At 37.5% G+C, this 22,539-nt stretch overlaps 2 protein-coding genes and 1 pseudogene across 2 annotated transcripts in view; all 3 read right to left on the reverse strand.

The window, feature by feature from the left end:
* Nucleotides 1-2,585, reverse strand: part of LOC107568644 (eukaryotic translation initiation factor 2-alpha kinase 3-like) — a 38,232-nt gene extending 35,647 nt beyond the window's left edge. Inside the window, exon 1 of the mRNA XM_016254616.1 lies at nt 2,009-2,585. Coding sequence (XP_016110102.1) covers nt 2,009-2,304 — 296 coding nt within the window. The 5' untranslated portion in view covers nt 2,305-2,585. The remainder of the gene's footprint in view (nt 1-2,008) is intronic.
* Nucleotides 2,586-3,395: 810 nt separating this feature from the next.
* On the reverse strand, nt 3,396-8,723 carry LOC107568642 (ribose-5-phosphate isomerase-like). Its single transcript, XM_016254614.1, has 9 exons — nt 8,528-8,723; nt 7,073-7,133; nt 6,933-6,988; nt 6,794-6,853; nt 6,448-6,512; nt 6,255-6,323; nt 5,864-6,005; nt 4,919-5,018; nt 3,396-4,436 (listed from the first exon to the last, which is right to left on the reverse strand). The coding sequence occupies exons 1-9, from the start codon at nt 8,705-8,707 to the stop codon at nt 4,339-4,341; spliced, it is 831 nt and encodes a 276-aa protein (XP_016110100.1). The 5' UTR covers nt 8,708-8,723; the 3' UTR covers nt 3,396-4,338.
* A 9,906-nt stretch (nt 8,724-18,629) lies between these two features.
* LOC107568643 (sodium bicarbonate transporter-like protein 11) overlaps nt 18,630-22,539 on the reverse strand; it is a 50,292-nt pseudogene continuing 46,382 nt past the window's right edge.

The raw sequence follows: 22,539 nt of genomic DNA on the forward strand, positions 1-22,539 counted from the left end.
CTTTAAATGACTTCTGTTGTGATCTGGCGCTATAGAGAAAATATAATTAAATAAAATTAACTTGACCTTCAAGGGTGGCAGGGGGTGCCGTTGGGGGGGTAGGCCTAAAATAATGGCAGGGGAAACACTGCATATATATATGGCACCTAATTTAGTTTTTTTATAGAAGCCAAAGGCTCCTTAATTGTTTTGTTTTTTTGTCTAGAGTCCTGTCCTTAAATATCAAAAGCAAAATCTGCATTTATTTTTGCGCAAAATTAATTCCTCTTAATTTCGAAATATTTATATAAATTTTTTTTAATTTAAATAAAAATAATTAAATGACATTCTGTGTGTGTGTGTATATATATATATATATATATATACACACTGAACAAAATTATAAACGCAACACTTTTGTTTTTGCCCCCATTTTTCATGAGCTGAACTCAAAGATCTAAGACTTTTTCTATGTACACAAAAGGCCTATTTCTCTCAAATATTGTTCACAAATCTGTCTAAATCTGTGTTAGTGAGCACTTCTCCTTTGCCGAGATAATCCATCCACCTCACAGGTGTGGCATATCAAGATGCTGATTAGACAGCATGATTATTGCACAGGTGTGCCTTAGGCTGGCCACAATAAAAGGCCACTCTAAAATGTGCAGTTTCACATACACATACATTCAAAATGCCATCAATAAAATGTACCTGTGTTCGTTGTCCATAACATATGCCTGCCCATACCATAACCCCACCGCTACCATGGGCCACTCGATCCACAACGTTGACATCAGCAAACCGTCTTAGATCTTTGAGTTCAGCTCATGAAAAATGGGGGCAAAAACAAAAGTGTTGCGTTTATAATTTTGTTCAGTGTAATATATATATATAAAATATTTATTTTAAAAATGAGAACAATATAGCCTAACAGAACATTAGCACAAACATATTTACAAGATATCAAAAAAATATATATTAATTAGGTGCCAAAAGTTGTCTGCTTCAACACATCCTGAAAGTGATAACCTTAAATCTGATTCAAATCTATAAGTAGCGGTTTTCAGATGTAACAGAACTTTTCATCTTTTGCCTTTAAAGGGTTTAAAAGAATCCTCAGCACTGGCAAACCGTATCCACCCTAAAATTCCTCGCTGTAACTCAAGCCAGGGTTTTCTGCTCCTTCTCGTGTCATTTCCATCTTTGGCACGCAGTCTGTTCTAGGCACCTCAATGTGTTGTTGCTTTCCTGTTTTACATGTTTTTCTAAAGCCTAGAAGAGACCGCAGTCTACTGATAGACACCGGCTTCCTTTGTAATAACTGTGGCATAAATAGAGAACTAATCCCTGAAATAACATTTCCCAAACAAACCTATAAAACCGGCATTCTTAATGTTAAAAGTTCAAAATATGTCTCTCTTTTAATGTTACATCTTTAAATGTGTTTACAAACAATACTGAAGTCAGACTCACTCAGGCTGACATGCATTGCACGCCCACACTCAAAACACTGCAGCAGTTCTCAAGACACAAGCAGCCTCCTCAGACTACCACAGCAGTCAAACAAGTTTGAAACTCCAGAAAAACAGTTCTGTTTATATAACATATGGTAGTCCAAGTATATAAGGTGCTCTTTAAATTCATAAACGCACTTGCTCCGAGACTGCTGTCAGGCATCTGGATCTCCATAGTAACAGAAAAATTCTTATCAGATTTTTGCTAACGGCCAAAAAGCGGCCAGGTTATAAATGACAGCGTCAAGCCGATCTAAAATGATTCGCAAGCAACTGTCATACGGATTGAATTTGCTAGTATAAATGTGTGCACATATTTATACCATATTCTTGGCCCAGCAGAGGTCGACTGCTGCAAACATCCGCCCATCACGAACTCCAGCTCAGCTGCCCTACGCAAACTTCACTGAAGGTGAATAACACAAGTGAAAGCAACGCGACAACCTAAAGAGCGTGTCACGCTCAGACAAGCGGAAAACTTCTGCTAGGACTCGGTGGAAACTGCCTAACGTTACCTCCGCTGCTTGTGGAAGTTTGCGTCGCTGTCTCCAGACGGCTCTTCGCTCTCCCCGGTCGAGCCGTACTCGTCGTCCTCTACGGTCACTTCTCCGATGCCAGGGGCTCCTCCGACGCTGTCCAGTGGCCGCTCCATAACGGCAGCATGTTCCGCCGTCTCGGTGTTTGGCGTCGGAGCCACTTTGAGTTCTCTCTCTGAGAGAAACGGACTTTTCAAAGTAACCGTTAACGTTCCCAAAACAAGCAGCAGCAGCAGGGATGTGCACACGTTTCCAAACTGAAACCCCCTTTCCATTGGGACAAGCGGCACATGAGTAGTTAGGCAATCACATACCAAAACACAGTGTGAATTTTAAAAACTAGACTATAAAAGGCGTTTTACAATTAAACTCGTAAGCTATTAGATCTCTTTCTGTTGTCCTCCCTTAACGTAAACATGCACTCAACAGCACCATGTTATTCCCTTTATACTTGACGTTGGCCGTGCCGTGGTAACGTCAAGCCCCGCCCCGTATCCAAACGCCCATTGGCTGCGCATGGAAGCGAATCCCTGCAGTGTGTGCTGATTGGTGCTAGCGCTTGTCAATCTTCCCTGCTCGTCTACTAAGCAGATTTTGATTGCGTCCTACAACTGTCTTTTACAGTGCGGTCTGTTGACGTGGTCGGCTCTCCAGCCGCTTCTTTCCATTGGCCGCTTTTCTTGTCACTCAGAAATATAAGCGGAAGGAAAGGCAGCCCAGAGCGGGTATGGCCGTCTTCTGAAGTATTTCATTGGCGAGACCGTAGAGTTTTAGCCAATAAAACAATAGTGTTGGCTCCAACATGTTTCATTGGTATGTTTACGGAAGCCGCGAAAGTATTCTAGTCAACCCATTGGTCTGACAAGCTGTCAATCGTAATGATCGTTACAGTGATTTCTAACGGAGGGGCGTTGCTAATTCGTTCTGAGCGAAGCTTGATTGGGTAAAAAGTACAAGGATGGAAACACCGACGTGGCCGCTTGTTTGCGGATAAAAGTTAGGTTATGTTTGACACGGTTTTATTTCCGGGACTTTTGGTATGAAGAGTGAGGTGAGCATTGGTTGCGCAAATTGTAGAAAGTTCAGTATTCTCCTTTAGTTTTATTCAATTTTACATTAAGTCACGCCAATTATAGCCTAACAACCATAACACATTTACAAATAGTTTAGGCAACTTGAGTATTCCCGTTCACTTGTTGTAGTCGTGAAGGCTGGCCATTGCGTAATGTATATGGCGCCCTCTTGTGGTTTGTTAAATAATCATCTTTTATCCCATGTTTGACGTAACTGAGCCATGCTGGTCAAATAAAATGTCAGATGCAAAATAACTAACACAATAGTTTATAGCTGATTGGTCCAGTTTTGATATTTATTTTCAATCTGGAGCACAATATTTGAAAACCTCAGTATCACAGTAAAATTGGTTTTTGGTTTTTGATGTAGTACCATACCTAAAAATCACAGTGACTTCAGTGAAGAGTTTTCATTAACAGAACTGAAAGATCAATAAAAGAACAGAAGATAAGGCTTTCAGCTGTGCCACCAACTCACTGCTGCTTTCATCCCTCGACAACACTGTGCTCGTGGCCACAGGCACATCAAAAAATTATACAAAAACAAAATCAATATCAAAAGCCGAGTGGCATTTCACAACTTCAAATAGTGTATTTTGTCCAGAGGCAGAATGCTCTGAAATGATTGATCACTGAACTAAACCAACCGCTGTGTGCTGGCAAAGGCCACTAGTTTCGCTTGAGGTTTCACATTGGAGCGTCTGAGGAAATCGGTTTCTGATTCAAAATGATCATATGAACCTACAGAAACTATACTAACCATGGGGTGTGATCGAGATTTTCTTTAAAGCTGCATGCATTGGTAAGGCCAGCAACTATGCTTTGTGAAAATATACATTTATGGAGGCACAGATGCAAGCCACAATATTCATACATTTTTACAGACAGCCATGTAACACAACATTCATGGCTACGTAAAGAAGCACAGAAGGCAAGCAGACACTGTAGATGTACAGTATGGATAGTCACCGTAGACTCCAGCCCAACATAAGCAGAATTGCCCAGACAGAGGGTATGAGAGGAAAAACAGGAATATCTGAAAGGTCAGAGAATCTAATGTTGCATTGTTGTGTAAAAATCCATATTCCATGTGCACAGCATCATGAGAGGTACTGATCAGACGTCTGATGGTTTCTGTAACAGAAAATGTAGGGAAAGAGCTGCCAGAGTCTGTGTATTTGAACGGCACTTGAGGTGTGCGTGCTGGTCTACTGCAAGAGCAGAGGAAGGATCTTCTTAGTTGATAGGATGGTCTCTAGTCTCGACACTCCCGTCCTCCATACCGAAGTACACCCGCTCAGCCATCCCCACAAACAAACCCGTCTCAACCACACCTTTAAAAAAAAAAAAGAGAAAGACAATTAATTTGTGCTACAATTCAACAGTTTGCAGTTGGAAATAAATATTTTATTCAGCAAAGGCATGTTATATAGTTCAAAAGTCCCAGTAAAGACAGTATTTACAATATTTATAATTTTACCAAAGATTTATATTGCAAATATATGCTGTTTTTTGGAACTTGCTATTCATCAAAAAATCCTAAAAAAAAAAATGAATCTGCGTTGTTTAGGTCTTGGAACATCTAATGATGCTGAAAATTCAGCTTTGCCATCACAGGAATGGATTACATTTTAAAATATATATTTAAATAGAAAACAGTCATTTTAAATTGTTATAATATTTCACAGTATAACTGTTATTACATTTTTGATCAAATAAATGCAGCCTTGGTAAGCAGAACAGACTTCTTTAAAAGAAAGAAAACAATAATAATTATTTAACAATAGAGAAAAGAAAGGTGTTCATCAGTACTGACCTGGGATCATCTTGATGGCTGTGCTGACCTCTTTCCAGTTCTGTGCATGCTCAAACTTCCAATCCAGGATGAAGTTACTGTTATCAGTAACCACTGGACCCTAAAGTTAAATATCGTAAAGAAAAAAATCAGATGACTGGACCATCAATTTCATAGAAGCCCACTACTTTCCAAGCTTAAAGGGGACATATGATGTTGCTAAAAAGAACATTATTTTGTGTATTTGGTGTAATGAAATGTGTTTATGTGGTTTAAGGTTCAAAAGACACATTCTTTTCCACATACTGTACATTATTGTTTCTCCTCTATGCCCCGCCTTTCAACGAAACACAGCGTCTTCACAATATGGCGGCAGCAACATTAAAGTTACGCCTTCTTCCTTTGTGTGAACATTTGGGCGGCGTTATGCAAATCTTCCCACATAGTGAGGTAGATATGTGGGGGCGTGTTAGAACGAGCCGTTTTAGGAGGGTGTGGTTGACTCTTAACTTTTATAAAGAATATCTCTTTGGGTTTGAGACTTTAGTCTTTGCAACTTCAGGGATCTTATCTATTCACAAACAGCTTGTAACACTCCAAAGAGAAAGGAAAACCTGAAATCGCATCATATGACCCCTTTAATGAGATGATTACGAGGAAGTGCAAGGAACACTGCTACTTTCTGGGAAAATCAAGGTAAGAAAAATACAAGTCGAGATAAGGAGAATGTCAAAAAATATTATTATTATATTATATATATATATTGCAGAAAAGCAAACGTAATGAGTTATTTTCTATAATAAATCAAGCACTTTTAGTTGATACGGTTATTCAAATAAAACCAAATAAAAAGGAGTTAATATTTTAGGGCAGGACATTGTAATTTTTTACGAATAATACAATTAAGTAAAAAAAAATTTAATTAATACAACTGTAATTCAAGATCCATTAGTAAGACTCTCTTACAGCTTTACTGACTGCCATCCTCAGCACAGCCTCTCCTCCAAAGCGCCGGGCAATGGCTCTGGACACAGGCACATACGCCATGGGAATGACCTCCACCGGCACACCTTTCTTCCACTGCTGCCCCAGGGCCTTCGAGTCCTTCCTACCCACACAAGCAATAAAATGACATCATACAAACACTTCTGAACTTCTAGTGGAAGACTCTCTCATATAATTATAGCGATCACACACTGGGCAGTGATCAGCAGTATGATCAACAGTAATTATGGGATGCTAAATATATACCAAATATTGTAGTTCAAACAATAGCGCCCAGTGCTAGCAATGCAGTGGGTTGCTTTCCCGGGAATGAAATGAAGTCACTTTGGATAATAAGACACCACATGCATACCTATAGTCTGCGATGACAATGAAGTGTTTGGCACAGCCAGCCACAATCTTCTCCTGGGTTAAGCATCCTCTATTTTGAGGGAGGAAAAGAAAAGGACGTGACGCTAGACCTGATGACACCTCGGGGTTTCACACAAATGAAAATGAAGAGAAACGGAAAAAATACTTGAATTAAACAGATTTTCCAATCATACCCTCCTCCTTTTATCAGTGTCAATGCAGCATCAACCTCATCGGCTCCATCAATCGCTACATCCAGCTAAAAGACAAAAAAAAAAAAAAAAAGTGTACTCGGGTGATAAATTAAACCAGTCATAGTAAAGTTCTTTGGCAAAAAGCTGTTACTTGATATTTCAGCTCAACTACATTTTATCAAAAGTCAAATCATCCATTTAGTTGGCCTGTCCAACATAGCATTGTTTTACTAAATCTGTCCATTCTATAGTGTTATTTGAGCTGTTAAGTTGTCTAAATCATCTTTTTTTACTCTTCCTTCCCATTCCAGCTGCCCGTCCTCATGCAGTCTCGGCCCAAACTCACCTCAGGATGTCTGTCTAAATCAGACAGAGTGAGACCATGCTGTAGAATCAGCTGACGGGCCTGGATCAACACATTTCAAATCAGTTAAAAACACAGGTATTATCAAGTGTCATAGCTCCAAATTAAGTTTTGTACTGACCTGGAAAGACGTAGGAACACACACAATATTCAGCTTCTCCTGTCTGACCCTCTCAGCTAGAAAGAAAACATCATCCTTTAGCAATTATCGTGGTTGAGAGTTTGAAGCATGAGTGGATAATATTAGATGAAATGTCTTACTCAGCCTGTCCACAGCATAGACAATAGTTGAGCCACTGCCCACTCCAACTACCTGATTATTCTGAAAGAAAAATGAAAAGCCAAATTTTATATAATTATAAGTACAACCAAATATAAGCATAACCAAAGAAAACAGTCACACATTAGGGAAACACAACACTGATAGTAAGGTCTGAATTCATTATGTCTTTCTACAAAGGGTCAGTAAAGGAGGTCTTTAACCTTCAAGTTTATTTATCATGTGTACAATGTCAGTGACAATTTGCACATTGAAATGCTTAGGTTGAGGCTCCTGCATCCTACCTGAGTGCAATACAATATAAGTGCATAATACAAACCAAAAATAAAAAAAATGTTTAAAGTCTTGTAGTATGTGCAGTCTGTTTTTTAAAGTGCAAATGATCTTCGTAAAGAAAATAAAAGGTCCTCATGAGGTATGTGTGTTGTATACATATTTGTAAGGAGTGTAGTGAGCATTACAGAGTGCTTAGAGTTCTGATGGCCTACAGGTAAAAGCTGCTCCTCAATCTGCTGGTTCTGGATTGTATACTCCTGTACCGCCTGAAGGCAGTTTGATAAACAGGTTGAGTGCTGAAATATTTCTGGAGCTGAAATAGTACAGCATGGCGCTAGAAACAAAAAGCTCATGGGTTCGATTTCTAGAGAAATATAGAGAACGCCCATAAAATGTAACCAAACCAAGTTTATTGGAGCAGTTTTATTTTAAGATAATTTTCAATGAGGTATATAATTTACACACATAAAAATAGCATTTTTGTATTTAAACATGTTACTAAACATATCTTGAAAAAACAAAAGTGTGCCTTTAATGACCACTGCTTTGGAAATGCAACACCTCAGCCAAGCCTCTGGGACTCTGTTTTTTAAAGTATGCATGCAAACGTCAGAAGTTTGCAGAACTCAAAGTTCAAACTGCTAGTCTACTTTGTACCACTGATTGCTTCATCTTAACAATCATTCGACTGACACAGACAGCACCCGTTAGACCACAAACAAAGCTATTTCCAAACATGCTAATCGCTTAACGTTTAACTTGAGCAGAATTAGCATCCTTATATCACCTAGCTTACTGTATGTGTAAAGCAACCCGCTGCGTAAATAAACACAGGTGGCTCGACTGATGCCACCCGAGCTACTCTCACTTACTAGCTGACTTCACTACAGTCTAACATGTAGCATCCCAGCTAGCATGAAGTGCCACTCACTATGTACTGTAACTGTCAAAGCAGTTAGCCATAGCAAATATAAAACACCAGTAACGTTGCTGTCGGTCTGTTGTCGCGTAATTTAATAACGCGAGACACATCGACATGCATCGTTTTTGCTACGCATGTTCACTCACGCCTCCCAAAGTGTTTAATGCGCCCGTTTATCCAGTTAAACTAACGTAAGTAGTGCTAATGTGTCACAACGAAGGTAAATACACAATCTCACCTGTATGTGGTTATCCACAGCTGCATAAGCTGCCAGTTTTTTGGCCTCCTCAGCCATGAGAGTGCCGTGGTGCCGCCTGCTGCTGCTGCTGCTGCTGCTCCGCACGTGTTTCCCCGGCAGAGAGAGGAGGAGAGATCTGCGGCTGCTCACTGCAAACTCAAGCCACCTCCGCGGCCTCATCACTCTAACGGCAGACCGCCGGAGATCTCCAAAATGGGGCGTGAACTCCAAAAGTGGGCAGAACCTCTCAAATGGGGCGGGGTCTCCTCGCGCAAACACTTTCACCATTGGCTCTGGCTCCAGCCAATTGTTATTGACTTATATTTCAAAATCAGACTTTATAAGTTAAACATTGTTTCTAGCAGTGTTTGCAATTTGGGGATTTTGTCGCCAAATTTAGCTACTTTCTCATTGTAGCTGCGACTTTTATTCTTTTTTTTGCGACAAACAGCTATTTTAGCTATATTTAAATAAAACGTTTTTTTATGTAACATGACACACAACTTCTTCTGACTTCGTATTCCATCCAAATCCTTTGCATGCATGTTTCTCATACTCCCAGCATCCTTTAATCACTGCAGAAGCAAAGTTTGTCTCATCCTGCAGTCTTAACCAATAGCATTAATTGCAGTAGTTTTCATTGATCCTATGCTAATTCTTAGTGCTCTATGTTGCATTCTATCTAATTTCTCTCAATTTGCTTTTTGCATTTTGTTTCAATATGCTCTATATGCTTCCTCCAAGAATATTTTTCATCCATCCACAGTTCCAAATATTTAAATTCCTTAGCCTTTTCTATATTTTCATTATGTAATGACAATCTCGTTTTATCATTTGTTTTCTTTTTTGTAAATATCATATAACACATCTTTGTTTGTGAAATTTTTAGACCCCAATTAAAAGACCAATTTTCAACATTTTGAATTGCTTCCTGAATCTTGTTATTATTATACTTAACATTTTTACTTCTTTTCCAAACTACACCATCATCAGCATATAAGGCTAAATGAATCTCTGAACCTGCATCATTAAACATATCATTAATCATAATATTGAATAAAATAGGACTGACCACGCTTCCTTGAGGAACTCCATTATTAATATTGAAAACATCAGAATTTTCTGGTCCTACTTTTATCCTACTACTAAAAACTCTGAACCCAATTAAAAAGTCTTCCACTTATTCCTAGATTACTCATTTTAATCAATAACCCCTCTCTCCACATGGTATTGTATGCTTTTTCGATATCAAAATAAACTGCCATCATTATTTCCTTCATACTTACTGTTTTTTCTTTTTCATTGCTTATTTTAACCATAGCATCTGCAGTAGACCTACCTTTTCTAAAACCACATTGATGACTGTTAATTAACCCTTTTTTCTCTAAAAAAAAAAATGTTAACCTTTGGATAATCATTTTTTCCATCCACTTGCAAAAATGTGATGTTAGGGCAATAGGCCTATAGTTTTCAGGATTTCTAGGATCCTTCCCAGCTTTTTGAAATGGTAAGATTATTACTCTTTTCCACTGTTTAGGGACTTCACCTGCATGCCAAATCATGTTAAATAACTCCAAGGTAACCTTTAGTGCCTCTTCTGGCAGATGATGGAACATTGTATAGATCAGTTGATCTTGTCCTGGGGCTGAATTTTTAGTTCCTATAATAGTTCTTTTTAATTCCATCATATTCAATTCCAAATCCATAGGTGCATTCTCATTTTTCTTTTTATTTAATAGCAGTCTACTATCTCTTAAATTTTCTTCTTTCTTTTTCTTATGATAATCAGTGAGATGACTACCATTATGTATGCTTGAGAAAACCTTACCTAATAAATTGGCTTTTTCCTTCTCTGTTACAGCAATTTCATCTCCGTTTGACAGCACTGGCATGGTTTTATGAACTCTTTTCCCACACATCACCTAGATCAGTTGCTCTACCAATATTTGAGCAAAATTCTCTTCACACATTTCTTTTTGTAGATTTGATCGTTCTTCCCACAATAGCTGCTTTTCTTTTGTATTCTTCCAATTTATCCATATTCATGTTTTTCCTGAAATTTTCCTGAGCACGATTCCTTTCTTTAATTGCTATAGAACATTCATCATTCCACCATGGACCTATTTTTCTGTTTTGATTTATAACCTTCTTAGGAATGTATTTTTCGGCAGCATTTGTGATCATTGAGCTGACTTTATTTACACAAATATCTACATTACCATTAATTTGTATATATTGAGCTCTCTTACACCGTTCTTTAAAATCTTCCCAATTTGCTTTGGCAAAACACCATCTGTAAATATAATTATTTGGTTGTCTATATACAAACCCGATTCCAAAAAAGTTGGGACACTGTACAAATTGTGAATAAAAACAGAATGCAATGATGTGGAAGTTTCAAATTTCAATATTTTATTCAGAATACAACATAGATGACATATCAAATGTTTAAACTGAGAAAATAATTCCAATATACACTACTTTACATATGAATGCCACAAATTTTGTTCCATCCACTAACAGAGTCTCTGTTTAATTTTGCATTGATGAAAGGATTCTCTCATAAAATTTTGAGCTCCTGTCTTTTCTTTTTCTGCAAGTTTATTACCATAACTTTGTCTAGGCTTGGTTACGTCTGAAACTTTCTTTAGAGCTTCTGCATAAGAGACATTACTCAGAATTTTGAGTTTCTGAGCTTCTTTAGCCTGTATTTGCTTCATGCATCCTTTATAAGCTGCACTATGTTGTTCACCACAGTTGCAACATTTCACAGGGACATCTTTCCCACATTTCCCATATTCGTGCTCACCTCCACATCTAGCGCATCTTTCTTTACCCTTACATTGGCTGGCTATGTGACCCAGACGTTGGCATTTGAAACATCTTAGAACTGGAGGAATATATTCTCTCACTTGATAACAGAAAAAACCTAGCAAAACGTTGTTTGGCGTCTTATCCTCAAATTCAAACATGACTGACAACGTTTCTATTTTATTTCCATTTTTTTATTGATTATCCTTTTGACATCTTTAACTTTCCCCCCTCTCAATTCTATTTTGATTTCATCCAGACTCAGAGGAACTCCCGATATAACTCACTAAAGCTAAGCAGGCCAGAGCCTGGTCAGTACACTGGTGGGAGACCATTTGTGAAAATGTAGCTTGCTGCTGCAGCTAGTTTTAGTGCAGCAAGCAGGGGGTGATTATTCCCTGGCTTGAATGGGTGCAAAAGTCCTAGTGTAATGACGCGGACTTTAGACTGTGGAAAGGAGCATCCTGCAGATGAGGCATTAAACTGACCTCCTGACATTCTGTTGTCATGAATTCCCCACCTAAGTTACGAATTTGACTTTGTTTTCTTTTTGAAGCTGGTAGCACATTCTGATGGCTGGTAGGCCGTTGTGGAAAAACTAGCTTGGTGCTGGAGCTAGTTTTAGTCCGGCAAGCAGGGGGTGCTCATTCCCTGACTTGTATGGGTGCAAAAGTCTTAGTATAACGAATCGTACTTCAGAATGTAAAACAAAGCAAACTTCTGATAAAGCGTTAGACCGGCACCTGTAAAAAGGAGCGTCGTTCAGGTGAGGCATTAGTCAGATTTACATATTCATGTTCCCAGCAGTTTTCTAATACTCTTTTTACTGGGTGTATTTCTGAATGCCCTTTTACAGTAGCCCAATACACCAGTTTCAGCTTCAACCTGCGAAGCTCCAGTGGCATCTCATTCATTTCAACCTGTAAAGCTGATAGGTCTACAGGAGAAGTGTTGAATGCTCCACAGCATAATCTCAATGTCTGAACAGAGATGCTGAAGCTGTTCCATAAATCATACTCCCATAATCTATAAGTGCACAGTAGGCTATATTCTTTTTAGAGACTGTCCATCAGCTCCACTGCCAACACAATGGAATGCGTGCCACACTAGCATACGTGCACTAGCAGAGTCAGCTCAACTGAATGGACAGTAAGCGAGATATTAAAGGACACTCAAAATAACCAAAATAATTCAGGTGTTTTCGTAACAGGCTCGTGCTGTTGGACCCAATGGCTGAGCAAAGTACAGTAGGGATTCCTATTCTGCTTGACTTGAGTCGGATCTTTTCAAATCGGTTGCACAAACCGTTTAAGTCAGATCTTTTCGTCCTATCAGACGAAAGGTATTTTTAAGGTAACCTTAAAAACTGGATAGCATAAATATCATAAATTACAGATAATGTTTCGACTAGTGATGGTAAAATTAAACTTTCTGAAGCAACGAGGATACAAATGTATTTAAACTAGGTTTATTACTCATCCATAGCGTTTCAACATTTGTGGTCCAAAAAGTGAAGCGGACTGCTTGGATTTTGAAGGAATAAAAAGTATTCTATTATTATTATTATTATTTGTTTATTTTATTTTTAACACGCATACGAAATTTGGTTTTAATAAATAACATTTTATTAACAACATCCAACCGAGAGATAGGACCTAACATTTATTTATTTCAGAATGACTTGCCTGTTAATAATTAACACCTCTGTTTTTTCAGAATTTAGCAGTAAGAAATTACTCGCCATCCAGTTTTTTATACAGACTATGCATTCTGTTCGTTTTTCAAATTGGTAAGTTTCGCCGGGCTGTGAAGAAATATAGAGCTCAGTATCATCAGCATAACAGTGAAAGCTAACACCGTGTTTCCTGATGATATCTCCCAAGGGTAACATGTAAAGTGTGAAAAGTAATGGCCCTAGTACTGAGCCTTGAGGCACTCCATACTGCACTTGTGATCGATATGATACCTCTTCATTCACTGCTACGAATTGATGACTGATTGATGGCGGTCAGATAAGTACGATTTGAACCATGCTAATGCACTTCCACTAATGCCAACAAAGTTTTCTAGTCTATTCAAAAGAATGTTGTGGTCAAAAGTGTCGAACGCAGCACTAAGATCCAGTAGCACTAATAGAGAGATACAACCACGATCAGATGATAAGAGCAGGTCATTTGTAACTATAATGAGAGCAGTCTCAGTACTATGATACAGTCTAAATCCTGACTGGAAATCCTCACAGATACCAATTTTCTCTAAGAAGGAATATAATTGTGAGGATACTACCTTTTCTTGTATCTTGGACCGAAAAGGGAGATTCTAGATTGGTCTGTAATGAACAACTGCTGGTGTGGACTTGGTTGGAACTACTACTACTATTTTTTTCTATCTATCGATCTATCTATCTTATCTATCTATCTTAGAATAAGTTTTTTTTAAATAACTTTTTAAATGAACCGATTCGTGGAAATGAGTCATTCCCATCCATAGAATCTCTAATGCTGTTATTAACTTTACTTAACATGACCAGCAGAAGGCAGGAAGAAAGAAAGAAATTGTAGTGATTAGCAATGAATATCAACTGTAGCCAACATAAATCGAAAACAGAGGAGAGCTGAAACAGATGGGTATCAATATATCTCTTTATTTGGCAATCAGCTTGAAATGATCTAGATTTCAGTGTATAGCATACCCCTATTAAACCCACACAATCCTTCCAATAAACATGTCTCTTATTTACCATAGTTTTTACATATTGCAGTTTACAAATTTAGCTTATCTGTTTGACAAAATCAATTCGACAATGGATCTTTTTATGCGCTATATAAAAATCTACACAGTATACATTCATGATTAGAAAACAAAAAAACAAAAAACAATATTTAAACAGCACAGAACAGAACTCGTCAACATATCCCACCCAGGTGTGAGCGATCACAAATTAAAGCTGAATACTTCAATATTACAGTAAATACTGAGAGATGTCCAATGACAAACAGGATTACTGAAGGGAGGTTGTTTTTACACCAGAGGTCTGGACTCAATGAGAATAACTATGATACCGTTACAGGGAAGATAGAGAGAAACAGCCAAACAGGAATGCTGATTACGCGAGTGGTGCGAGATGTTCAAGAGAAAACCAACTTTTTCAACAGTTCATCTAATCTCTCTCTCTGAAGCTTAAAGCTTTCCATGACAAAAATCAGGCTAGTCTGGTTCTCCGCTTCAGGGGGTGCTCATTCCCTGACTTGTATGGGTGCAAAAGTCTTAGTATAACGAATCGTACTTCAGAATGTAAAACAAAGCAAACTTCTGATAAAGCGTTAGACCGGCACCTGTAAAAAGGAGCGTCGTTCAGGTGAGGCATTAGTCAGATTTACATATTCATGTTCCCAGCAGTTTTCTAATACTCTTTTTACTGGGTGTATTTCTGAATGCCCTTTTACAGTAGCCCAATACACCAGTTTCAGCTTCAACCTGCGAAGCTCCAGTGGCATCTCATTCATTTCAACCTGTAAAGCTGATAGGTCTACAGGAGAAGTGTTGAATGCTCCACAGCATAATCTCAATGTCTGAACAGAGATGCTGAAGCTGTTCCATAAATCATACTCCCATAATCTATAAGTGCACAGTAGGCTATATTCTTTTTAGAGACTGTCCATCAGCTCCACGGCCAACACAATGGAATGCGTGCCACACTAGCATACGTGCACTAGCAGAGTCAGCTCAACTGAATGGACAGTAAGCGAGATATTAAAGGACACTCAAAATAACCAAAATAATTCAGGTGTTTTCGTAACAGGCTCGTGCTGTTGGACCCAATGGCTGAGCAAAGTACAGTAGGGATTCCTATTCTGCTTGACTTGAGTCGGATCTTTTCAAATCGGTTGCACAAACCGTTTAAGTCAGATCTTTTCGTCCTATCAGACGAAAGGTATTTTTAAGGTAACCTTAAAAACTGGATAGCATAAATATCATAAATTACAGATAATGTTTCGACTAGTGATGGTAAAATTAAACTTTCTGAAGCAACGAGGATACAAATGTATTTAAACTAGGTTTATTACTCATCCATAGCGTTTCAACATTTGTGGTCCAAAAAGTGAAGCGGACTGCTTGGATTTTGAAGGAATAAAAAGTATTCTATTATTATTATTATTATTTGTTTATTTTATTTTTAACACGCATACGAAATTTGGTTTTAATAAATAACATTTTATTAACAACATCCAACCGAGAGATAGGACCTAACATTTATTTATTTCAGAATGACTTGCCTGTTAATAATTAACACCTCTGTTTTTTCAGAATTTAGCAGTAAGAAATTACTCGCCATCCAGTTTTTTATACCGACTATGCATTCTGTTCGTTTTTCAAATTGGTAAGTTTCGCCGGGCTGTGAAGAAATATAGAGCTCAGTATCATCAGCATAACAGTGAAAGCTAACACCGTGTTTCCTGATGATATCTCCCAAGGGTAACATGTAAAGTGTGAAAAGTAATGGCCCTAGTACTGAGCCTTGAGGCACTCCATACTGCACTTGTGATCGATATGATACCTCTTCATTCACTGCTACGAATTGATGACTGATTGATGGCGGTCAGATAAGTACGATTTGAACCATGCTAATGCACTTCCACTAATGCCAACAAAGTTTTCTAGTCTATTCAAAAGAATGTTGTGGTCAAAAGTGTCGAACGCAGCACTAAGATCCAGTAGCACTAATAGAGAGATACAACCACGATCAGATGATAAGAGCAGGTCATTTGTAACTATAATGAGAGCAGTCTCAGTACTATGATACAGTCTAAATCCTGACTGGAAATCCTCACAGATACCAATTTTCTCTAAGAAGGAATATAATTGTGAGGATACTACCTTTTCTTGTATCTTGGACCGAAAAGGGAGATTCTAGATTGGTCTGTAATGAACAACTGCTGGTGTGGACTTGGTTGGAACTACTACTACTATTTTTTTCTATCTATCGATCTATCTATCTTATCTATCTATCTTAGAATAAGTTTTTTTTAAATAACTTTTTAAATGAACCGATTCGTGGAAATGAGTCATTCCCATCCATAGAATCTCTAATGCTGTTATTAACTTTACTTAACATGACCAGCAGAAGGCAGGAAGAAAGAAAGAAATTGTAGTGATTAGCAATGAATATCAACTGTAGCCAACATAAATCGAAAACAGAGGAGAGCTGAAACAGATGGGTATCAATATATCTCTTTATTTGGCAATCAGCTTGAAATGATCTAGATTTCAGTGTATAGCATACCCCTATTAAACCCACACAATCCTTCCAATAAACATGTCTCTTATTTACCATAGTTTTTACATATTGCAGTTTACAAATTTAGCTTATCTGTTTGACAAAATCAATTCGACAATGGATCTTTTTATGCGCTATATAAAAATCTACACAGTATACATTCATGATTAGAAAACAAAAAAACAAAAAACAATATTTAAACAGCACAGAACAGAACTCGTCAACATATCCCACCCAGGTGTGAGCGATCACAAATTAAAGCTGAATACTTCAATATTACAGTAAATACTGAGAGATGTCCAATGACAAACAGGATTACTGAAGGGAGGTTGTTTTTACACCAGAGATCTGGACTCAAGGAGAATAACTAGGATACCGTTACAAGGAAGATAGAGAGAGAAACGGGACCGCTGATTGCGCGAGTGGTGCGACATGTTCAAGAGAAAACCAACTTTTTCAACAGTTCATCTAATCTCTCTCTCTGAAGCTTAAAGCTTTCCATGACAAAAATCAGGCTAGTCTGGTTCTCCGCTTTCTCTAATCTCATTGCCTATGATTAAGTGCACAGGTGCTCGCTTTTTTGCCCAGTTAGTCAAACCATGTCTTTCTCAATTTGTGCACCTGGTTTGATGGGTTAAAATCATCAGAGATATCCGCGTCTTCCGATTTCTTTTATTCAGAAAGATCGCAAACAACTATAAACAATTATAAAGTAGGGATATAATTGTACTATACCTTCATTTGACCATTATTTCTAGTTTCTTTAAAGCTGCAGTCTGTAAGTTTTGCCTCTTTGTCGGCCATCTCGGCTTAAAAACCTGCAATTGCAGCTTTTTGCGGAATTATCTTTCTTGCGTGGGTTGTGCACCGGCATGGTTTCAGCGTGGATGAAGCTAATGTTTTGAGGAGAATGTCACTGCAATGGCAGTCACTTTACCGGTGTGGATATTTACTGTACTTCGCAATCACAGATTCTAGCTTACGTCTTGGAATATATGACCCAAATAAGAATTTTCACTGGATATTGTCATCTGAACAAGTAAGTAACAAGTCTGCCATGTTTGTTCTGACCAACTGGGGAAAAAAGCATTACAATAAATTGCGCTACCAATGGTGATTTAATCTAACAATCGGTTAGCTCATATCACATCTAACCATGCAAATGATTATTATTGTTAAACTTTATTCTCAAATTATTAATGTTAACAACATCAGCATTGCCTATAGTGTGTACAAGCGTGTAGATTTCATTTTCTGTACAGTCTAATCTAATTGTCATACCATTCGAATTTCATATTAAGAACCCAAAAAGCAAATTATGCTCCCTTTGAACTGGTTTTCTTTAAAATACAAATCTTTGTAATCCCAGGCTATCTGTAATCAGAAGCACATTGAAAACTGGAATATAATTTAATTTAATTTTTTAATAATTTCATAATTTAATTTTCCTAAACACATAATCCTTTCTGGATTACAATCAGCCATCAAAATGATACATTTAATTATTCTAGCTCCTGTGAGAAAAGGCTATAAACGATCCGCCACCTGCAGGATCCTCACCTGCGATAGCCTAGTCCACTCTTAAAAATAAAGGTGCTTCACGATGCCATCGAAGGACCTTTTTGTCTAAAGGGTTCCATAAAGAACCTTTAACATCTGAAGAACCTTTCTGTTTCACACAAGGTTCTTTGTGGCGAAAGAAGGTTCTTCAGATTACAAAAAGGTAAGAAAGAGATGGTGCTTTAAAGAACCTTTGACTGAATGGTTCTTTGTGGAACCAAAAATGGTTCTTCTATGGCATCGCTTGAAGAACCTTTTGAAGCACCTTTATTGTTAAGAGGGTAGCCGGGACAAGTTCTTTATGTTTACAGACGTGATGTAATGATGCAGCGTCATGCTCGAATTTCCCGCGAAAACCTACCCGTACCACTCAAATTAGAAACCATTATTATAAGATAATCGATGTGAATCGGGCTAAAGTAAGGCGATAGTTTTGAGCACTGGCTGGTTATGTACTCAAATATTGATTTCGGATCATTTTTAACCAAAAAAAGTTACGGACTGCAGCTTTAATAATAACACAACAAATTACATAATAGTAATACAAATCAAAAGTATCAATGTCTTAAAAAAGGCATGCCTTCTCTGTTTTAAATATATTGTGAGATGGACAAAGTGTGCGTTTAAGTACCTTTCTTTTGGGTATTGTTTATAATCATGCTTCTGTGTGTGTGTGTGTGTGTGTGTGTGTGACTGGGAAAGGTACACAGATGCGGTGTCTTGTGATGTGCAAAGCTTAATGTCAGAGTCCATTCAGCAGTGAGTAAGGTCTGCAGAAATACTGCTTGATTTTGTCCATTTCCCTGAAACCCCAGCGCTTAGGATACATTCTCTACACATCAGTGGGTAATCAAACTAGAATTCCATTACCTTGAAGGAAAACTCTTTAGAAAACTCTAAAATATTGATAGCCTCTAATAATCCGCTGTATTGCTATGAGACACAGTTTCCTAAGGTGAGTGTATTCTTTTGGTCCATGCTCACTTCATTATTACTTATTTGCACTGATATGTACCAAAATGCACTGGAAAATCTGCCATTGACAGCTTTTTTACTTGATGTATGAGAGGTTTTGCACTGGGTGTGTGTGTGTGCGCACGCATCAACAAATAAGAGGTATTGCTACAGATTCAGTTCAGTCTCTTGTTCAAAAAACAGCTGTATTTGTGTCGAGAACACTGGTCGGAGATGGAGTAAACACTTGTGTAATTTAGTCATGGCACAGTTGTTGAGAATACGTGTGATGGTTTCCTACGTCTCATAAATCAAGTGTTTGTGATGCATGGATACATCAGAATAGACTAGAGAGGGGGAGGAGAGGGGGCTTTGGTGTACTACTCAGATCATGAGAGAAGCAGTGACTGACCAAGGTCAATAGTCAAACAGTCAGACAGCGATCTGTCTTAATACTCTGTTTTGAACAGGTATCTATCTCATCTTCCCCCTCTCTTGTTCTGTCTTCTTATATCCTTCTTTTCTAATCTCTCTCTTACTCGTGCAGTGCTTCACCAGAAAGACTGCTGTTAAACACTAGAATCAGGTTGTTTTTCCTCCCAGAGTTTTGCATTTCAGAAATACAATTCCCAGAATCCTTTGCTCAGAGGCTCAGTGTGCATGCGTTTACATGCGCTGTGCATCCATAATGTCCAGGTACTTAGCCTCAATGATCCTGGGCAATAGACAGTTCCTGAGACGGAGACACAATTACAACTATGTTAATTACATACAAACAGATAATTAAGAAAATATATATTTACAATTTTTTTATATTTGTATTAATAAACACATTTTTATTCAATGATAATAATAATAAATTAAATTAATATATGTTTCATTAAGAAATACAATTATTTTTTAGAATTACTGAATAGACAACCTTATTGATTCATAAAAAAATATTAATACATTTAAAAAAAAAATCTCACTTTATTATTAAAAATATTTTAACAAAAGTGCTTTAAAAACTTTACTAATAAAACAAATTTTTTTGGCTAACAAATCATGTGCTGCAACAAACAAAATCATGTGGAGCAACAAAGGTGTAGAGAAAAAAAGTGACATTAAACAGGACATGGCTGTGTGTCTAGATCAGCAAGTCTCTTAAAATATCAGATGATTTGACCTTTTTACGCCAAGACAAGGTTAGTTTAAGTTGTAAAGTATTATGTTCTGTGACTGACCAAAAATATAGTAATAATTCACAATATTTGTATTTAAAAATACTTTTGACCTTGAAAATAAAGTACTGGTTTTATTTGTTTAATTAAATTAATACTTCATAATTTTGTCTGAAAATAATTATCAAAATGTGTACATTCACAAGTATTCACAGTGTAAGGAAAATACTTGATGTCACACCACATGACATTTTCAAAATATATGAAAAGCACATGACTACAAAGAGTCATTTCTGAGAACTTCAAAAGATTTTTTCTTTCCTCTATCATGAACAAGCCACATAATGTAAAGCATCATTCATCATTCTGTAGTATGACCTTTAGCAAACACCATTTATTACACATGCATGTACACAGCAAAATACACACTACACAAACTGACGGGAGCTAAAGGCATTTGAGTTCTCACCTGATGGGTATGAGGATAAACATTAGCAGAGGAAAGATCATTTTCATATACGGGAGAGGGTACATCCCAAACGCACACAGAAAAAGCAGCTGCACCATCTGAAGGAAAGTGAAGTAATGGATCTTCCTCTGCGGCACCTTGCGGATGTAGTGAGTGGGAGGGTAGGACGTCTGAGAAAGAGTGGAAGAGAGATAAAGAAAAGAAAAATAGGATTGGGTACAGCTATCATAATGCAGATTATACCCCTCAACATCTTGACTGATGGGACTAAGATTGGTTAAATATGGACATTTCACATACACCTGGCCACATACGCAATATGGATATAATTCTGATCTATTGCCAGGCAATACGCAAATGAATGACGATCATGTCCATGATTATACTGGGCAGATTTTTCAACTCTTAATATATAGTATATAATACAATAATATGTAGTATATAAGAGTTATGCTTTTAAAAAGTTAAAATACAATACTGTTCAAAGGTTTGTGGTCAGTAACCTTTTTTTTTTCTAAGAAATGAATACTTTTATTCAGCAAGACTTTTATAAAGACATTTATAATGCTACAAAAGATTTCTATTTCAAATAAATGCTATTCCTTTGAACATTCTATACATCAAATAATCCTGGGGAATTTTTTTTTTATGTATGTTTCCACAAAAAATATTAATCAGCACAACTATTTTCAACCTTGATAATGATAAGAAATTTCTTGAGCAGCAAATCAGCTTATTAGAATGATTTCTGAAAGATCATGTGACACTGAAGACTGGAGTAATGATGCTTTGCCATCAAAGGAATAAATTACATTTTAAAATACAAAACTGTTATTTTAAATTGCAATAATATTTCAGAATATTACTGTTTAATAAATGCAGCCTTGTTGAGCATAACATGTATTATAATATATTAAATTAACATTTTTTTAATGTCTTTTATTTAGATAGGACAGTAGGTCAACAGGAAGCAAAGTGGGTGAGAGAAAGAGGGGGGTGGGATCGGTAAAGGTTCATGAGCCAGGACTAGAACTCGGGACGCCCGAAGCGCAAAGGCGCTACATGTCGGCACGCTGCCCACGAGGCCATTGGCGCCGACATATTAACTTAATTCTTAATAAAAATAGGTTTAATAGGTTAATAGTTAATAAAAAATAGTTTTCGCTAACAACTGGGATGTGCTTGAGATTTTTTTATAGAGATTTTTAGACTTTTATAGTTTTGTGTAATAAACAGCCCACTGCCTAGTCAATTATGAAACATTTTGCCAATCTGCAGCATTTACACAGATGTATGTATTTCACACCACCTCCTGATCCATCACAAATGCATCGTGGAGGGCATTTACGCTTGGGTAAAAATGCACAAAGCGTCCGGCCACAAAATGCATCACTGGATACTTAGACATTTCCATCTATGACAGGTAGAGGGCGATCTGTTGCTTTATTTGCACAAAGAGTGCACCGATCTCTCTTCTGTGTTCTTATTTGTACAACACCTATGACTTTTATTTGACTTTGTTTTCATCAAAGACACACATGCGCACACTCACTTGTTCTTTAAGTAGCAGAGCCATGCGGTCGCACATTTGATTGCCATCAATGGAGGTGAGAGCGATGTAGAGGAAGAGCCCATAGAGCACAGGCTTAGGAATCCACTGCAGGGGCACCGGCAGCAGAAACAAGCTCACACCAATCAGGATGTTAGCCACGAGCGAGGTCACCCGCGTCTCCTTCACACTCACTATACTACGCACACGTACACGTACACACACACA

Source organism: Sinocyclocheilus grahami, unplaced genomic scaffold (assembly GCF_001515645.1).
Source record: "Sinocyclocheilus grahami isolate Dianchi unplaced genomic scaffold, SAMN03320097.WGS_v1.1 scaffold1267.1, whole genome shotgun sequence".
NCBI lineage: Eukaryota > Metazoa > Chordata > Actinopteri > Cypriniformes > Cyprinidae > Sinocyclocheilus > Sinocyclocheilus grahami.